Source organism: Myxocyprinus asiaticus, chromosome 7 (assembly GCF_019703515.2).
Source record: "Myxocyprinus asiaticus isolate MX2 ecotype Aquarium Trade chromosome 7, UBuf_Myxa_2, whole genome shotgun sequence".
NCBI lineage: Eukaryota > Metazoa > Chordata > Actinopteri > Cypriniformes > Catostomidae > Myxocyprinus > Myxocyprinus asiaticus.
This window is the reverse complement of record NC_059350.1, coordinates 37,414,487-37,432,431: the sequence shown is the minus strand read 5'-3', so window position 1 is coordinate 37,432,431 and position 17,945 is coordinate 37,414,487. Positions and strand designations below refer to the sequence as shown.

At 42.8% G+C, this 17,945-nt stretch overlaps 1 protein-coding gene across 1 annotated transcript in view; it reads right to left on the bottom strand.

The window, feature by feature from the left end:
* Window positions 1–13,150, bottom strand: part of mtnr1aa (melatonin receptor 1A a) — a 90,369-nt gene extending 77,219 nt beyond the window's left edge. Inside the window, exon 1 of the mRNA XM_051701945.1 lies at window positions 12,848–13,150. Coding sequence (XP_051557905.1) covers window positions 12,848–13,031 — 184 coding nt within the window. The 5' untranslated portion in view covers window positions 13,032–13,150. The remainder of the gene's footprint in view (window positions 1–12,847) is intronic.
* Window positions 13,151–17,945: the final 4,795 nt, after the last annotated feature.

Sequence of the window (17,945 nt, the reverse complement as noted above, 5' to 3'; positions counted from 1 at the left end):
TTCATCTAAAGCAGGTATTTAAATTGTATGCTGCATGATATAAATATGATATGTAATATGATATAAAAAATAATATGAATGTTTAGATTATATTTTAACCAGTGTTTATGCTGCCTCATTTTCATCAACGAAGCTTGTGCTTGCAAATATCTGTTTGGGTGTAAATGTGTAAAATGTGCTGTAAATATGCCAATAGAAAATCAGCATATTAGAATGATTTCTGAAGGATCATGTGACCCTGAAGACTGCAGTAATGATGCTGAAAATTCAGCTTTGATCACAGGAATAAATTGCATTTTACAATATATTCAAATAGAAAAGTTATTTTAAATTGTAAAAATATTTCAAATAAATGCAGCCTTGGTGAGCAGAAGAGACTTCTTTTAAATCATTAAAAAATCATACAGATCTAAAGCTTTTAAACGGTAGTGTAGGTCTAAAGTTTTTAAGTTAAGTCTTTATGTAAAGAAAATGTATAGTCAGATTACTTCTTTTAACTTAAACTTGATTTTGTGAATAAACTACAAACAATACATTCAATCTTTAAGTCTCCTCACATTCATTCTCTCTCAGGGGAGGGGTCTTTGTCTCCTCAGGTGTGAATCACATCAATATTCATGGTCATCCACGCCTCCTCGCATATGGCCTTTCTAACACTAAAAGTGTCTTACAAAAGTTAAATGACTATATTGTTTTGTATGAATGAGTGATCAGGATGGTTTTCACATCAGTTTTGTAGCAAAAACTCTAGGTTACAAGATCCAGTTCTCAAAAGTCTTGTGAACAAATGTTTAGTATGTGTTATATGACCTTATTTCAGTGACTTTTTTTTTTAAACCACGCATAAACGTTATTTTCTCAAAAATACAAACATGTACATACATGTTGTTCACATATTATTGTAGCCCAGTTTGTGCTGAATACAGTGTTATCAGACTTTAGCCATTAATATGTTTTTAAGCAACTGAAAAAAGCACAAATGCCAAGGCATGTCAAAACTTCTCCAGGGCCCAAAACACCCTCAGACCCCAGAGGGTTAATGTTGTGGCTGATCGGTGTATTTTTGTAAACAAATGTAAAGAAAAAGCACATACCTCTTAGAGAACTGACATCTTTGCAGATAGGATGGTTTGGTTATTTTCCAGATTAACTGCTCATATTTTCACTCTATGTGAGTTTTTTTGTCTTTATATCGGCAGTGTCTGAATTCCTTCCTGTCTAATAATACTGTGAAAAGAAGCCGCGCTCTAGTTCCCAGCAATGATTTGCGTTATGAATAAATTATGCAGATTAGTGTGTAGTGCTTAGCTTTTAGATACACTGCTGTTATTTTATTTGTTGTCACTTTCAGTTATTTGTCTTTTTGTGATTATTCAGAGCTCATTTTATACGTAATATTATGTTTTTAGTTTTCACCGTCATAGTAATTTGTATGTTAAATGATCAGGTCCATGCGCATTGCATGATATCCAGAGTGTTAGTACTCTGGAAACCACTGGACTGCGGAGAGTTTCAAATGAAAGGTCATCAATGTTTTAAATTCTATGTCTTGTTCAAATGCTTTGCACATATTTGCGGGGCCCCATCAGACACATCGGGGCCCCAGGCGGTTGCCTGTATTGCCTGTAGGACAGGCCAGCCCTGCTTCTGAGTGCTTAATCCTACTGCACACAATCCTACTTGTGGGAGTGACAACCCAAATTTTCATTCAGTCTGCATCATAATCTGTTTCTGGTATATAATATTACTTTGGTCAAAAAAGCTAACACCAAATGGCTTAAATTGTTGGTATACATGTTTTTATTTACAGCTGCGAGACCAAACCATTGCTATGGCTAACACTATATACGTATATATAGTGGACCTAGAGTTGGGTTATTACAGAGCGCTGAGCAGAAAGTGGAAATCCAAATCAAATACTCGTACACTCACATACTCTGTATCAGAATGTCTTCTTGGGGGCCAGTCCCATGCCTTCCATTGGTTTTCTCCATTGGACAGAGCAGGAAGGGTCACAGTGCTGGAAGCCATTGTGTTTCATTCCATAGTGAGTTGCAGTGCCTCTATGAAAAGAGGGGTGTGTTCAAAAACTGCCTCACTTCACCAAAACTGTGTTCGAAATAGCCCCCTTTCCACTAAATAGTGCACTATTTTGGGTGTCGGACATTTTGTAGTGGTGTCCAAATTCGTTCCCTACATCTTGTTCCCAACATTTGTTCACTCATTCTTACCCACAATGCATTCTGATTTCAAGTGTACAGCTGATGTACACTCGCCAACGCTTTCTTTCCCATAGTCCAATGCGGGGAGGACTGACGTGCAGGGAGAGAGAGTGGGCGAGCGAGAAAGAGGGAGCGCGAGAGATGCCAGATTACAGCTTCCTTCATTCCTGTAATGTTTTATTTCATGCTGGCTGTATTGTTTTACTTTTTGACATATCATTACTTGATTAAAAATAACATAATAAAATATAGTGATACAAAATCATACAGATAAATTGAACAATTTGATTTATTTATACAGATTAAAATATATTTTTTATTAGCTATTATTTTTTTACATTTTGCTATTAATGCTAAGTGATTTCTTTCTTCACTAACTCACTGAGGTGACTGTGCACAGTGAAAATAATTCAAATATTTTGTTATATAATGTACATATATTAGTCTAATAATCAATGGATGTTGTTATTAATAACTTCGGTGCTGTATTACAGTCGCGTGAGGGCGCTATGTGCACATCATCTCTCTCGGCGCTCAAGAATGCTGCCCAGTTTGGATGGGAGAGTGTCAAGTTGCTCAAATAAATAAATACAATAATGTACGCTTGTTCAAATGTTTTTATTCTTGTTGGCAGTTTCTAGCAGTATTATTATTTTAATCATTATGTAAATATACTGTATATTAAACATGACAAACAGAAAGAGGATTTATTGTATATATATACCATTTTATAAGAATAACAAGTGTTGTTATTATGATTATTACCATCCTACATATAAGATAAAAGTACATATGTGACGAAGTTGTTTCTGCGTCATCTCCAGTGCTTTCTCCGACGCTTCGTGTAAACGTCAGCGTCCGAATTCACTCACTCATTTCGTTCACTCCTTGCCTGATATAGTGCACTGACAGACATCCACTATAGGGAAATAGTGAATGAGTGAACAAGTGAGCGATTTCGGACACAGCTCAAGTCTTGCCCCCAAACACATGCTGCTGTTTGGGATTTTGATTCTTTGTTTTTTTGTTTGTTTTTTAACTCAGTAGCATTATGTTGCTAGTAGACTTAATATCATAAATCCATTTCGTTCCACTTAAGACTATAAACCACACGCACGTCTGAGGGTTTGGGCAAGTCAAGACTTCCTCTCAGATTCAACTCTTCAGAATGTATATCATTGCTATCATCTGCACTAATGCCTCTGATATGCTTATTAGAGGCTGCAAACCCTTCCCACAATACATTACAATGTAAATCCCTCACCCCCCAACCTCAAATATATACAATAATAAACAACTGTAGTATAATGAACTAGCAACATCGATGTGAATGAGCGAGTCTGGTGTATACACAAAGCCAAGCCATAAACCAGCAAAGAACAGAAAAAAATGGGGGAAACAGGAGTCAGCCAAAACAAACAGAGTAATAATCTGTGGCAAAAAATTATTCAGGCTTAATAATGAAAATTCAAGAGAATTCAATGCAATAAGTGAATGCAGCACACCTAAAGCACCAGTCATCATAAATTATCAATACCACCCAAACTGATGAGAGAAAAAAGTCAAAAGGTATTTACATAGTTTATTAGATTTACAAGGGCGAACTAAACAGTTACGCTACTTTTGCACATGATATTTCATCGCAAACAGCTGTCTTATTGTCTAACCACCCACAGTCCATTTGAACTACATTCAATTCGATATAGATTCATATGGGTATATTTCAGTTATAATGTCCCTTTTGCTTACATATGAAAGAAATTCTCTCCCAGCTAATGCAGTTAACTGTACAGGGGACCTTCTAACTAGGTACATTACGAAAATATAAATTTTACTAATTATATTTTATTAATTTTTCATCATTTTGGTCACATCTTGGCTTTTTAAAAATGAACAAATCCATGCATTCAATCAATAAATAAGATTTTATATTTCATATATTATTTTTGTTAAATGTTTATTGTTTAATTGCATAATTTATACTCTTCATGAGTATTTACATTAATTTGTTGAACACGAGCTAAAACCGGTACTGTTTCTTTAACAAAACCGGCATTTCTGTAAAGAGCGTCTGTAGATGAGCATGTTAATGAAAGACACTCAAGGTCACAGGTTTTATCTCATCTGTAGCATGCGTGAATAGAGTTACATTTTAATTTTTTGTTGTTTCTGAACAACAACTGACTGTAGAGAATAGAAAGGGTATTAAAAGAGACATTATTCAATGACAAATGGGTCACGTGGATGTCATCTTTGGACATGCATTACATGGAACAACTTTTATTCTCAACACACAGTAAAGGATCTGGCTGCTGACTACTTCACCACTTTACCACACAATTATTAGTGAGTAAAATGTAAACATTTACCAGCCAGTTGCCAAATATCTTAAATTTAGATGCATACCATTAAATTTGGTTGCAGATGTGAGTGATTTCCTCTCATTGTAGTCGAGGGTTGCGCATAGAGTAAAGGATTAATCTTGGGATTTGAGAATCGAGATCATTCAATCTCATTCGTATTGAGATTGTTCAAAGAGAAAAAGTATAATAATTGTGGTTGTAAAAGTAGTTAAAATGTGTTTCTATCCAATAAGAACAACCCACGATGGTCTTCAATTCATGAAAGTGTGTTTGCATATAGCAGCATCAATTGTAAAAACACCACTCTTATGTAAACATGAGCTGTGCACTTAAGCCTGATGGTTGCATACAGTAAGAGCTCTCTGTGACCACACAAACCACAAACATCCTCCTCTGACCTAAAAACAAGGCTTCGGGTGCCCACTACACATACAGTGACTCGAGAAAAGGCATCCCAGATTATAGCTGAGCGTTGCAATCACACAGGCAATGCCACTGCACTCCTCCTCCAGCACACACTGTTACTCGTTCATCTGGCACTATAGAGGACCGCCATATGTCCAGCAGTTGTGGTGGCTGCTGCTATGATAACTTTAAATTTCAAGAAGAAAAGCCTCTGCGGTACCTGTTGTGAATGTTCAAGACAAGAATGTGTGCTGTTTGTGCATTTCTTTGATGTGAAGCTGACTCAGTAGGTACAGCATGGCCAAGGGAGTCCATGGTAAAATTGTGTCCCTGTATTGTCCTGCTCATTATGTCTCTGGGCTGCTGTGCTTAGCCATATACTGTATGACTCCAAAATATATGAAAGACTAACCCACACTAAATAAAACAGTTTTTGAATGTGGCTGCATGTCAATTTAATCAGCAAAAGAAATGAAAGGGGGAGCTGAAGAGAAATGTAAACATCTACCATTTTTTTACCTCGCACATTCCTGCTCTTATTGCGCATGATTCATCGGTGTACGTCATTCCAGTTTAAAAATGTTTGTCTAAGTAATCTTATCAACATAACTTGCTCTGTCTCTGAAATGACTTTTCTTTTCAGTTGACATAAATCCCTCTTACTTTTCAACCTCTCCCCTCCAACAACCTGGCTCTATTCTGGTTTGTAACACCCACTTTTCACAATCCAATCAATTCCTGATTAATACAATCAAGTCCCACAGGTTTTCTCATTTAATGTCCTATTTCAATCAGATATACTTCAGTTCCCTATCTGTCACTCACTCGACGTTGGTGTCGATGTAGTGACACTAGGGGTCACTCTTGGGAGCCCGAGACACCTCTGGTCTTTGATAAAAGGCCAATGAAAATTGGCGAGTGGTATTTGCATGCCACTCCCCCAAACATACGGGTATAAAAGGAGCTGGTATGCAACCACTCATTCAGATTTTCTCTTCGGAGCCGAACGGTCATGCTCGCTGAGCTGAATACTACTGTTCATTCACCTGCTGGATCTGACGGCGCATTTCAGCGGCTTCTCCCTCCTCTGCACTGGTGCACTGCAGAGAACGCCCCTGGGAGCTTCGGCAGAAAAACTAGAGAGTATATTTTCTGAAAGAGCATTTTTCCCCTCTAAAAGAGTATATATTTCTCTAAAAGAGCGCACACACGGAACGTCTTTTTAAAGACGCGTCTTTTTAAAAATGCTTTTCCGATTGTGTGTTATTCCTGGTTGTGCTCGTTATCTCTCGCCTTCTAACGGTCACGATCACTGTCTTTCATGTTTGGGCACTGCTCACGCGGAGACAGCGTTCGTGGATGGTCACGTTCTCATTGTGAGAATATGTCCATGGCAACGTTGCGGTCGCGGCTCGCCTTCGTAAGAAAGCGAGCCACGCCAGAGGCTCCCGCCTCGGTCCTTTTACCCATGGGTTTGATGCCAGCGCGGCTAGCACTGGGGGCGATTTGGGGACCCCAATGGGACCGCCTCTGCCGTGTATCCCCCCGCGGACCTCCCATTCCCCAGCACGCTCGTCTGCCCCGAGCGGGCTTCCGGGTGAGTCCGCCGGCTCGTCTCACGGCGAGTTCGACCTCTTATTCGGAGCCCGCGAAAGTGATGAGCTCTCGAGCGCAGCATCGGAGAGCAGGCTCATCCAGTCGGAAGCCTCAGCTGGGCTCCTCCCTTCGGGGTCGATCGCCCAGTCACAGGCTGACGCGGAGATGACAACATGCTTTCCCAGACAGCCGCGAGCGTCGGTTAGAGTGGATTTCACCGCTCTTCCCTGAAACCTCGCGGCTCAGTGATTGGTTCCTGGGCTCGCGGCACCGCTCAAAGCCACGCTCCGCCCCGTTCCTTTCTTCCCGGAAGTGCATGAAGAGCTGACAAGGTCGCGGGAGGCACTTTTTACTGCCCGGTCCCGATCTTTTCAGCTTCCCCGCTCTCACTACCCTCGATGGTGGGGCGGCCAAGGGTTATTCGGCAATCCCCCGGTGGATAAAGGCGCTCGCGGTGCACCTATGCCCGCAGAGCACCGCCACCTGGCGCGGGTGCCCAAAGCCCCCATTCAAGGCCTGTAGGTTTACGTCATCTCTGACGGTCGAAGCCTACGGTGCCGCTGGACAAGCCGTCTCCGCCCTGCACGCCATGGCTCTCCTGCAAGTCCACCAAGGCGCTAAAGGAACTGCACGAGGGTAGTTCCGCCCCGGGATTGATGCAGGAACTGCTCTCGGCGACCGACCTCGCTCTCCGAGCGACGGAGGTCATGGCACGGTCTCTCGGGCGGACGATGGCCACACTAGTGGTCCAGGAGCGCCACCTTTGGCTCAACCTGGTCGAGATGGGTGAGGCCGACAGGACACGATTCCTTGCTGCCCCCATTTCCCAGGCGGGCCTATTCGGCGACACTGTCGAGGACTTTGCCCAGCAGTTCTCGATGGTAGAGCAGTAGATGGATGCTAGCCGGCTTATCCTGCCCCGGCGCAGCTCAAGATCCCGCACCCCATCTACTCATCGCCGAGGGTGTCCCCCTGCGGTGACTGCACCGGCTCTGCCGCAGCCCGCCCCTCCGGCCCGGCCCCGGCGTGGAGCCCACCACAGGAAGCCGACGCCACCCGTCTCACAGCCGGCACCGAAGAACCCACGGAGGTCTTCGAAGCGCCCCTGAGACGGGCGACCCAGGGACAACGAAACCCGCTGCTCTGGAGCTGGTAAGCAGATCTTCATCTTTTTGTTACCTTTTGCATTTAATTGCGCTGCATGCCCAAGTGGCTGCAGTACTCAAGAGCTCAGCAAGAGTGGTTTCCTTGTTCCCTGGGTCACATATCCGGTGTGTACGGCTGGCATCACGACCACCGTCCACCACTCCATTTGGCAGGTTGGCGCTCCAGCGGTGGTCTCCTGCCCTGAGCGCCCAGCTGTGGCACAAATCCGCCCCTGATGTGACAGTCTCCACAGGTCACGAGGACAGGTCTCTTCCTCCCCCGTCCCAGGCTGTTCCGGGGGTGGTCACAAGGAGCCAGGTAAGTGCTTCGATGTCCTTGGACTCAGCACGGCCACGATGTGGTGTGGCACCTCGAGCTCCGCCCTGCCGCGAGGCCCCACCTGCCGGTACATCCGATGACGTTGTCCCTTTGGTCCCACTTGCGCAGAACTTGGACGCATGGCTTGCGCTTTCCAGTCCGTCACAAGGGCTGGTCCGGACCATCCGACTCGGCTGCGCGATTCACTTCGCCGGGCATCCGCCCAGGTCCAGGGGTGTCCACTTCACCTTGGTGAAAGACGGAAACGCTGCTACCTTGCGCGGAGATCGCTACCCTCCTACGGAAGGACGCGATAGAACCTGTCCCTCCAGCCGAGATGAAGAAGGGGTTTTACAGCCCCTACTCCACCTTCAGGTGGTCCAGCTGATTTGCAGATTTCGATTCGGTCAGGCACAGGTGCACCTGTTCGCCTCCCAAGAATCCTCCCACTGCCCGCTCTGGTACGCCCTCACCGAGGCCTTCCTCGGCATAGACGTGCTGGCACACAGCTGGTCCCCTGGCATTCGCAAATATGCGTTTTCCCCCAGTGAGCCTGCTCGCACAGACCCTGTGCAAGGTCAGGGAGGACGAGGAGAAGGTCGTCCTGGTAAGCACCCTACTGGCCCGCCCAGACGTGGTGCTCGGACCTCACGCTCCTCGTGACAGCTCCCCCCGGGCAAATTCCCCTGAGGAAGGCCCTTCTTTCTCAGGGAAGGGGCACCATCCGGCACCCGCGCCCAGACCTCTGGAATCTCCATGTCTGGCCCCTGGACGGGACGCGTTCACTCAGGCTAGGGCTCCCTCTATGAGGTGCCTGTATGCCTTGAAGTGGCGTCTGTTCGCTAAGTGGTGTTCTTCCCGTCAGGAAGACCCCCAGAGGTGTGCAGTCAGATCAGTGCTTTCCTTCCTGCAAGAGAGGTTGGAAGGGAGGCTGTCCCCTTCCACCTTGAAGGTGTACGTTGCTGCCATAGCAGCACACCACGACGCAGTTGACGGTAAGTCCTTAGGGAAGCATGATCTGATCATCAGGTTCCTAAGAGGCGCCAGGAGGCTGAATCCCTCCAGGCCGTGCCTCGTTCCCTCATCGGACCTCTGTAGTTTTTCAGGGTCTACAGAGAGCCCCCTTTGAGCTTTGCAGTCAGCCGGGCTTAAGGCACTTTCCTTGAAGACTGCCCTCCTGACTGCGCTCACTTCCATCAAGAGGGTAGGTGACCTGCAAGCGTTCTCTGTCAGCGAAATGTGCCTGGAGTTCGGTCCGGGCTATTCTCACGTGATCCTGAGACCCCCGACCGGGCTATGTGCCCAAGGTTCCCACCACTCCTTTTAGGGACCAGGTGGTGAACCAGCAAGCGCTGCCCCAGGAGGAGGCAGACCCAGCCCTGTCGTTGCTGTGTCCGGTGCGCGCTTTACGCATCTATTTGGATCGCACGCAGAGCTTTAGAATCTCTGAGCAGCTCTTTTTCTGCTTTGGTGCACAGCGGAAAGGAAGCGCTGTCTCCAAGCAGAGGATCGCCCACTGGCTCATTGACGCCATAACTATGGCATATCTCGCCCAAAACATGCCACCCCCGGTAGGGCTACGAGCCCATTCTACCCGTGGTGTAGCGGCTTCTTGGGCCCTGGCCAGAGGTGCCTCTCTAACAGACATTTGCAGAGCAGCGGGCTGGGCAACACCCAACACCTTTGCAAGGTTCTTCAACCTCCGGGTGGAACCGGTTTCGTCCCAGGTAGTGGCATGCAACACAAGCGGATAAGCCCGGGATAGCTGGCCGGGTGTATCGCTTGTACATAGCGCCTTCCACCTCCTTTTGAGCTGAAGACGTGCGCTGTTAATTCCCAGTAGTGTTCACAAAAGTTGTTCCCTGGTTGACTTCCTCTGAGCCCTGTGGCAGTCGAGTTTTCAGAGAGACTCGCTGCCGGCCCAGTACACGCGCTAACTAAGAGCCCGGTTCTGGGGTAGGTGCTCCGCATGTGGCGGTTCCCTGTAAGGCTAACCCCATGCGATCTATATCTTCCGCTAGTTCGTTTCCCTGCTGGCAAACTGCATCTTCCTTGGGCAGAGCCCCTCTGCCCCAGTCTCCATGTTGTAGTAACTCCTCCCCCATTGGGCAGGATCTACCTTGAAGGCTCTCCACATGGTTGGAAAGACCATGTGATGTATTCTTCCACTTAAATATCCCCCCCTCTCTTGGGGCGAGGTGTGGTCTCCACGGTGTCCTCCCCTTGGGAGGGACACCCCCCAACTAGACCTGGCGGCCCAGTCGGATAATTCCCCTTCTTTTTTAGGGAGTGGAAAAAGAGAAGGGGAAAGAGGCCACGACTGGGTTAAGCCTGTCTCTATCTCTGGGTAGTCGACTTGTCCCCAAAAAGGGCCGTTCGACACTCATAACTATGTTGGGGGAGGTTACGTGTCGACCTGGTGCGCTGGCTATGAGGCACACAGCAAGTCTGCCCACCACACACCGCCAGTTCACGTAACACAGTTCAGCCTTGTGGCGTTTTGTGTAGGGACCCCTAGTGTCACTACATCGACACCAACGTCGAGTGAGTGACAGATAGGGAACGTCATGGTTACTGGTGTAACCTCCGTTCCCTGATGGAGGGAACGAGACGTTGGTCCTTCCTGCCACAACGCTGAACTACCCGCTGAAATGGCCGGACCTTATATCGGCTCCTCAGCATAAAACCTGAATGAGTGGTTGCATATCAGCTCCTTTTATACCCGTATGTTCGGGGGAGTGGCATGCAAATACCACTCGCCAATTTTCATTGGCCTTTTATCAAAGACCAGAGGTGTCTCGGGCTCCCAAGAGTGACCCCTAGTGTCACTACATCGACACCAACGTCTCGTTCCCTCCATCAGGGAACGGAGGTTACACCAGTAACCATGACGATTATGGAAGAAGTGTTTCAGGTTGATTTTAAAGAAGAAAAAAAAACGGAGACAAACTCTACTTGAAAAACTACATTATTTCTCATAAAACACAATCAACTTTTTGAACGCCAACTTCAAACAAGAACAACAGGCTAAGTCAAATCAGGTTTTACTGCTTTCATAAGCACTTCTGACAAACACCTGGACTAATGATTATATGTAATAAATGAATGCTATATGTTTTCTTGCCCACCACTACTAGTTTTTCGAAACACTGTAATACACATGCATTATTTTGTTGTTTAAACAGATATAAGAGAACTTGATTGCCCTGAATTGTTCTATCTATCTATCTATCTATCTATCTATCTATCTATCTGTCTGTCTGTCTGTCTATGCACTGTAATACATGAGCATGTGTATATTTAATTCCTTTCATTTTTGGAGATTAAAAATGAAATGGGGGATTAAAATAGCCTTATCGAGTGAATGAAAGCATGAATCACATGCTCCATTGGCGAACGAGTGGCGCACACGCTGCAAGCTCTGTGATGAGCGGTCAGCGCAAATGCGCATGAGTACTGACAGAGGGGAGCGCGTGAACTTGACACTGGAATAGAAATAGCCTCCACCTGCACGCGAGCTGGACACACTTCTCCTCATGCACCAAGGGGATTACGCGCTCTTTCTAAACAAGCACTTCTCTACATTACAAATGTTTTTGTTTTTTTTCACAGGCTTTTAACGAGCCCCTTGGAAAATTGTCAATTTTCACAATGTGGGTCAAAGTTTAATTAAATTGACTTTGACGTTGTTTTTCCAAAGAGTCTGTATGGCTCACATTTTCCACCACGTATCTGCTGTTATTAAGATTTTAGACCGGTTTCCTTTCCGCGTGTTATTTTCCCAGTCCGTGATTGACAGGACATGAAATGCAATCCCATGGCACTTCATACTGGTGTGGACAGCTGAATGCCAAAATAAACTGCCATATATCCGGCACGGCGCGTCAATCAAACGTGTTCATGTTCCTTAATAGAGCCAAATAACCTCTCGGTTCCATTCAGAGTTTAATGCTCGGATGTGTGCCAGATAATCTCTAAAGATGAAACAGCAAAGGAGAGAGAAGACCCAAAGCACATCTGGTGACAGGTACACAGATGTGGAGTCCAAAATGTATACCTTTATAGCAACATTTATGGAGTCTGTACTCTAGATATGGGGTTAATGTGACACTCAATTAACATGTGTTTTGATATTTCCACTACCAATTAACAAAAAAATACAAATGAAACAAATTATTAAAAAGGCGCGTTACAGTGTGATATGTTCGCCTAATATTATCAAAAGTTTATTTACAAGTTGCTCCGTAATTATAGGTTGTTAATATATACTTACACGTGTAAATAACACTTTAACATAAACATTAAACTGTAGCAATATATTGCAACAGTTTATATATATATATATATATATATATATATATATATATATATATATATATATATATATATATATATATATATATATATATTGGCTTTATTTTGTAGTTCTGAGCTCTGGTATTAATTTATCAACAATGATGACGCATCTTTTCCAAACAGCCGCGAGTAAAACACGGACACATTTCTAGTTTGAAGTGTGTTGCTTGCTTTTGAAATTGGACACAGTAAAGAAACAAAATCTTCAGTATATCATTGATATGCATCGTAATTGTAAACGGGCGCGTGTACCAGGAATGCTACCATGGCACGAGAGTGTGCTCTTCTCTCTGAATCCTGCCTGTCAGTGATGTTGTTTGATGTATCCTCTCCCGTGTTCCTGCTTTAATCTTAAACAGCATCTTTTGAACTGTGAATGTGAACTAAAAGTGTCCCACGTGTGAAATGGGAATATACCTGAGCCTCGCGCGCGCAACTCACCTGCGTTCCGAAGTTTCTTGTTTCTGTAGACGGAGAAAATCACCAGCAGGTTTCCTAAAATATCCACCACTATAGTGAATATGAGGAAACACCCTAGAGTAGTAGTGACCCAGGGCGGCCGGTGAAGTGCTTGCTCGCTAGGGTCCAGCGCAGTGGTGTTCAGAAAACTCCCATTCATAAACATTGTATCTTCATGAAACTTTTCTCGATCAACAAAATAAACGCGGGTGGCGCTCCGTGCAGTTCAGATGGAGCTCGTCTCTCCGGTGGCCTCTCATGTTTTCACGAGCTCTGGATAAGTTGTGCGACCTGGACACATTTTTCTGTGTTCTCGTCGGGGCTTTCGCTTGTCGGAGTCTGCACTTTTATGGCTATATGTGTACCCATCACTATGTTGGTATATGACATCCACATGCAACCTCAAATTTCCTGTGAACATGTGTTCGCATTGTGTGCTGCCACCCCTTGGTCATGATCGGTAATGCGGTTTCTGCGCTTTCATTCACCCTTTCCAGCTATATAAGCACTCTTTGATTCATGCCTTCATTCGTTATTATTTATCCTCAAAAGAAGCTTTATTCAGTTTCCCCTCGTTTCATTCAGGAAAATGCATGTGACGAAGACACAGCAGTTTCTCTTTTTTACTTATCTTCTTTTTCTTCTTCTTTTTCCTCTTCTCATTATTAATATTGCACTAATTCCCAATATAAATATGGATAGTTCCGGTCCGTGATGCTTGTTGGTCAGTACAGCGTTCCAGCTGTGTTAAGATCCACGATGCTCACCATAATTTGTGTCCTTATTTCATGTAATAACAAACTAATAATGAAAGTAATCAAGCTTTATGCTTCATATGTCATGCCTAACAATGCCCTTCAGTTGTGACTACTGTATTATCTACTTATAATAATAAATAAAAATAGTATATAATAATAACATGATTTCATGGGACATTGGTAGGGAGCAGAGGATTCTATAATAGCACTTTATGTGACTAACTAAATACTTCATAGGTCTCAAGGAGAGCAGGCTGTCTCCTCGCCTTTAGTTCCAAAACTTGAGCTTTTGATGTCCCATCAGCACTCTACTCCCAGCAGAACCCAGATGTATCCACTGCTCAAGCAGACTATCTGCCTCCAGCCATTACAATGCAATTTTAATGTAGTGCTGTGCTTAATGTAGTTGTAAAAGTAGTTAATTACTAACTGTCTATCTAACTCTATCTCTTTCCGTGTCTCTCCTGTCAGGTGGTCTTAACTCTGACACATTTTTTTTTTTTTTTACATTTACAATGAATAGACTACACATTAAAATGAATAAAAATGGAGACATGTAAAACTGTTCAAAATATGTGGAGTAGAAGACAATCCTGAGAAGGGATTTGTTTGGAGATAAAGATATGGAAAGGGCTTTACTGTTTCCAGTGTTGGGTGTAATCCAATTACAAAGTAATTAGTAAATGTAAAATTACTTTTAGTAAAAAAAGTAGTGTAATGCATTACATTTATATCTTATAATCAGATTACAGTTACTGACTTTCAATTAATTGAATTACTTTTAAGTGCATTATAGGGTTATGCTTATTTCTAATATATTATTTATGTAGAATACATGAATTATGGCCATGTAACGAATCATTGTGAAGGAGAAATGTGAGGTGCTGAGTGTATGACTTGTGTGTAACAATGAACAAGAAAGAAAAATAGACATTATATTTGTTGAGTGGAAAAGTGTTTTAGAAAGTAACTTAAAAGTAATTAGTAATGTGATTAATTTTTCAATGAAGTAATCTGATTACAATTTTAGATAAATAATTAGTCATTTGTAGTGGATTTCTATTTTTAATTACCCAACACTGACTGTTTCATTTTGTGACAGTTTTGTGCTAAAATTGTATATTTATTGTGTTGTAATGTACCTCAAAGCTAAAGTATGTAATTTTTCAGATAGTAAAATGTTTTCTCCTATTCCAGCTTAATGTGTAGAGTCAACTAATAAGACATCTGTAGGTTGATTTCAGCATAAAGTGTAAATACAGTGGCTCTGTGGCACTATCAAAACATTCTTCAGTTTGACAGCAACATTGTCACAACCAATGGCATAAGTTTGGGGCAGGACTATCTGTTTAACAAACCATTGGAAAAAAGGGGTGAGTGTTTGAAAATCTGTTTGAAAGCACTTACTATTTTTGTAATTCCGTTTGGTGATGCTAGTCATCAGGGTTGGGGAGTAACAGAATACATGTAATGGTATGTGTGAAAACTTTGTCATTGTCATGCCTCCCTCAGGCTCTGCACCTCCCTCAGCGCTCCGCTTCTCATCACCTGATTTCTAATTCACCGCACCTGCACTCAATTCACTCGCTTCAGTTTGTGAATCTTCTCTTCTGTGTGATATGACCTGTACCATTGATCTCACTGTGTAAACCCTGTAAATCTAAATGCAGCCGGTGCCAGCCAGATATCACTTCAGTCTATTACGATGTACTTCAGAGGATGAACTGATGCCAACTCCAACCAAAAAACATGGGATACTTCATATGCCACTGCCTTAACCTTGGACTTAGGATAGACCTCACCGAAATGCCAGGCCAGTTGAACTGCGATGCACCTTACTCATCTCTGCCTGCATCACCTTGGTCTAATGATGGACTACATGGCATATTAAAGGAATAGTTCTCCCAAAAATGAAAATTTTCTCATTTACTCACCCTCATGCCATCCCAGATGTGTATGACTTTCTACTACAGAACACAAACAAAGATTTTTAGAAGAATATTTCAGCTCTGTTGGTCCATACAATGCAAGTGAATGATGAACAAAACTTTAAAGCTAAAAAAAAAAAAAAATAGTTTTTAAGGCAGCATAAAAGTAATCCATATGACTGCAGTGATTGAATCCATGTCTTCAGAAGTGATATGATAGGTGTGAATGAATTTTTTTTTTTACATTTTGGGTTAATTTTTCCTTTAAGCTAACATGGCAACTAAGTTAACAAAACTTTGGCCTTTTACTGTAATAATACAGATAATTATAAGATCCACAAGAGGTTGTAGAGCCATTTCCTTTAGGACTACTGTCAAGAAATGTTGAGGCACCCAAACGCAGGAGGCAAGTGAAAAAGGGCTTTATTTAAAATAATGGGGGGGAAAAAACAGAAACAAACACTCTCACAAGGGAGAAAATAACACAAACAGGTAAATCAAAATAAAGACAAAACCGAGGCGTACAGGAACTGACTGAAAACATGGACTGGCAAACTCATGAACACACAAAACAATCTGGCAGAGGCATGAGGAAAGAAGGCACAAAATATAGAAGGAACACACATGAGAAATAGGTGAAACTAATTAACATAACAAGGACTAAGAGTAATGCTGGAACAAGGAGGCGGAGTCGGGGACGCACATGGCAAGACAAACACAAAGCCATGTGCAAACATACAAGACCAAACAGACACGAGTGCACATGGTGATGAAGAATCAAACACAGCCATGTGCACTCACAACACACAACACGTGTACAAACATAACCAATGGGCGGAGGAGACTGTCACCACAACAAGAATAAACTAAGGCTAAAGTAGCAGCATCATGACAGACTACCAGGTTAGCACAGGCTTCCTGGCACGGGTTACATATTTGTTCTTGCTGTTTAAAGGAATAGTTCACCCAATAATTCTGTAATTATTTACTCACCCTCATATTGTTCCAACCCCATATGCTGTTGTTTTTCCGTGAATGTTCTGAATAATATAAACTCTTTTTTTTCCCTTACAATGACAGTTTATAGTTACCATGTCTGTCAAACTTCAGAAAGGACAAATAAAAAACACCATAAAAGCATAATAAAAGTAGTCCATATCACTCAAGTCTTCTGAAGTCATACAATAATTTTGTGTGATTAACAGACCCCAAAAAATTGTTGACTGAATCCACTGAAATCTTCCCTTTCCCTGCAGCCCTCAAATCAAATATGCCATTAGACATGTCTCGTCAGGTTTGATGTAAATTTGGTCACGAGACACATGATTACCAATGACACATGTTTTTCCCCAGCCATATCTTTCCCAAATATTTTAAGTAGCTTTTCCTTGCCAAAGTCATCTTTGGCTTGCTCACTGGGGATTTGCAGGACACTATTCTATTAGTATTCTGAAAAAGCTATACAAAAAATATGTTTTGAATTGAAGTGAAAAGATCTCAGATAAAAAAGTAAAGTGAGTGTTATATTCAGCAGACAAAATGCAATTGTTTCTGAATTACATCTTACCTTACCTTAAACTACACAACTCTCATGTTGTTTCTGCTTATTTTAATGTTCAAAACAGACCATGTGGGAGACAGCAAGACAGCAATGTGAACTCAAAGTCTTCACCCACCATGGTGAACACCATGACCCCTCCTGAGTCTCTCTCTCTCTCTCTCTCTCTCTCTCTCTCTCTCTCTCTCTCTCTCTCTCTGTGTGTGTGTGTGTTCAGATAAGAGAGTAAATAAGAACCACATTAATGACATACCTTATGTTCAAAAGAATGAGACAATAATCTAATCTAATTTTGGCATCAATCCAGATTAAATGTGATTTTCAAATCACATATGAAAACAGCTGGTGCCTTTATCATGACTCTGAAGCTGTTGTCATTGACCTTTCCTTGACCTCCAAATTACACTAAGTGGGATAGCCACAACTAAATATAAAGACAAAAGAAAACATTATTTCCTCAAAACAGCAATTCTTGCAGTACAACAACTAATGATGTTGAGATTACAGACTGATATTTGCACAACTGCATTTTCACAACTGAGGTGTCTCTCTACAGTCATTTCCAACAGGGTATTTAGTGACGTCTTGTCTCTAAACTCCTCAAACACGCTGCAATGATGCCCTCTGCTGTATGCCACATGATAGTGCACCTGTCGACAAAAGCAGGGGTCCTCATTCAGACAAAGGACCTCTTGTTGGATAGAGAGGTGAAGCAAGGATCCCCTGTTACATATTGTATAAAACTGAGTGTTGCATTTTAATATACTATAATAACTTGCGGATAGTACCAAATTAATGTATTTACACTTTGTTATGATGCTTAAATAATCATTTTT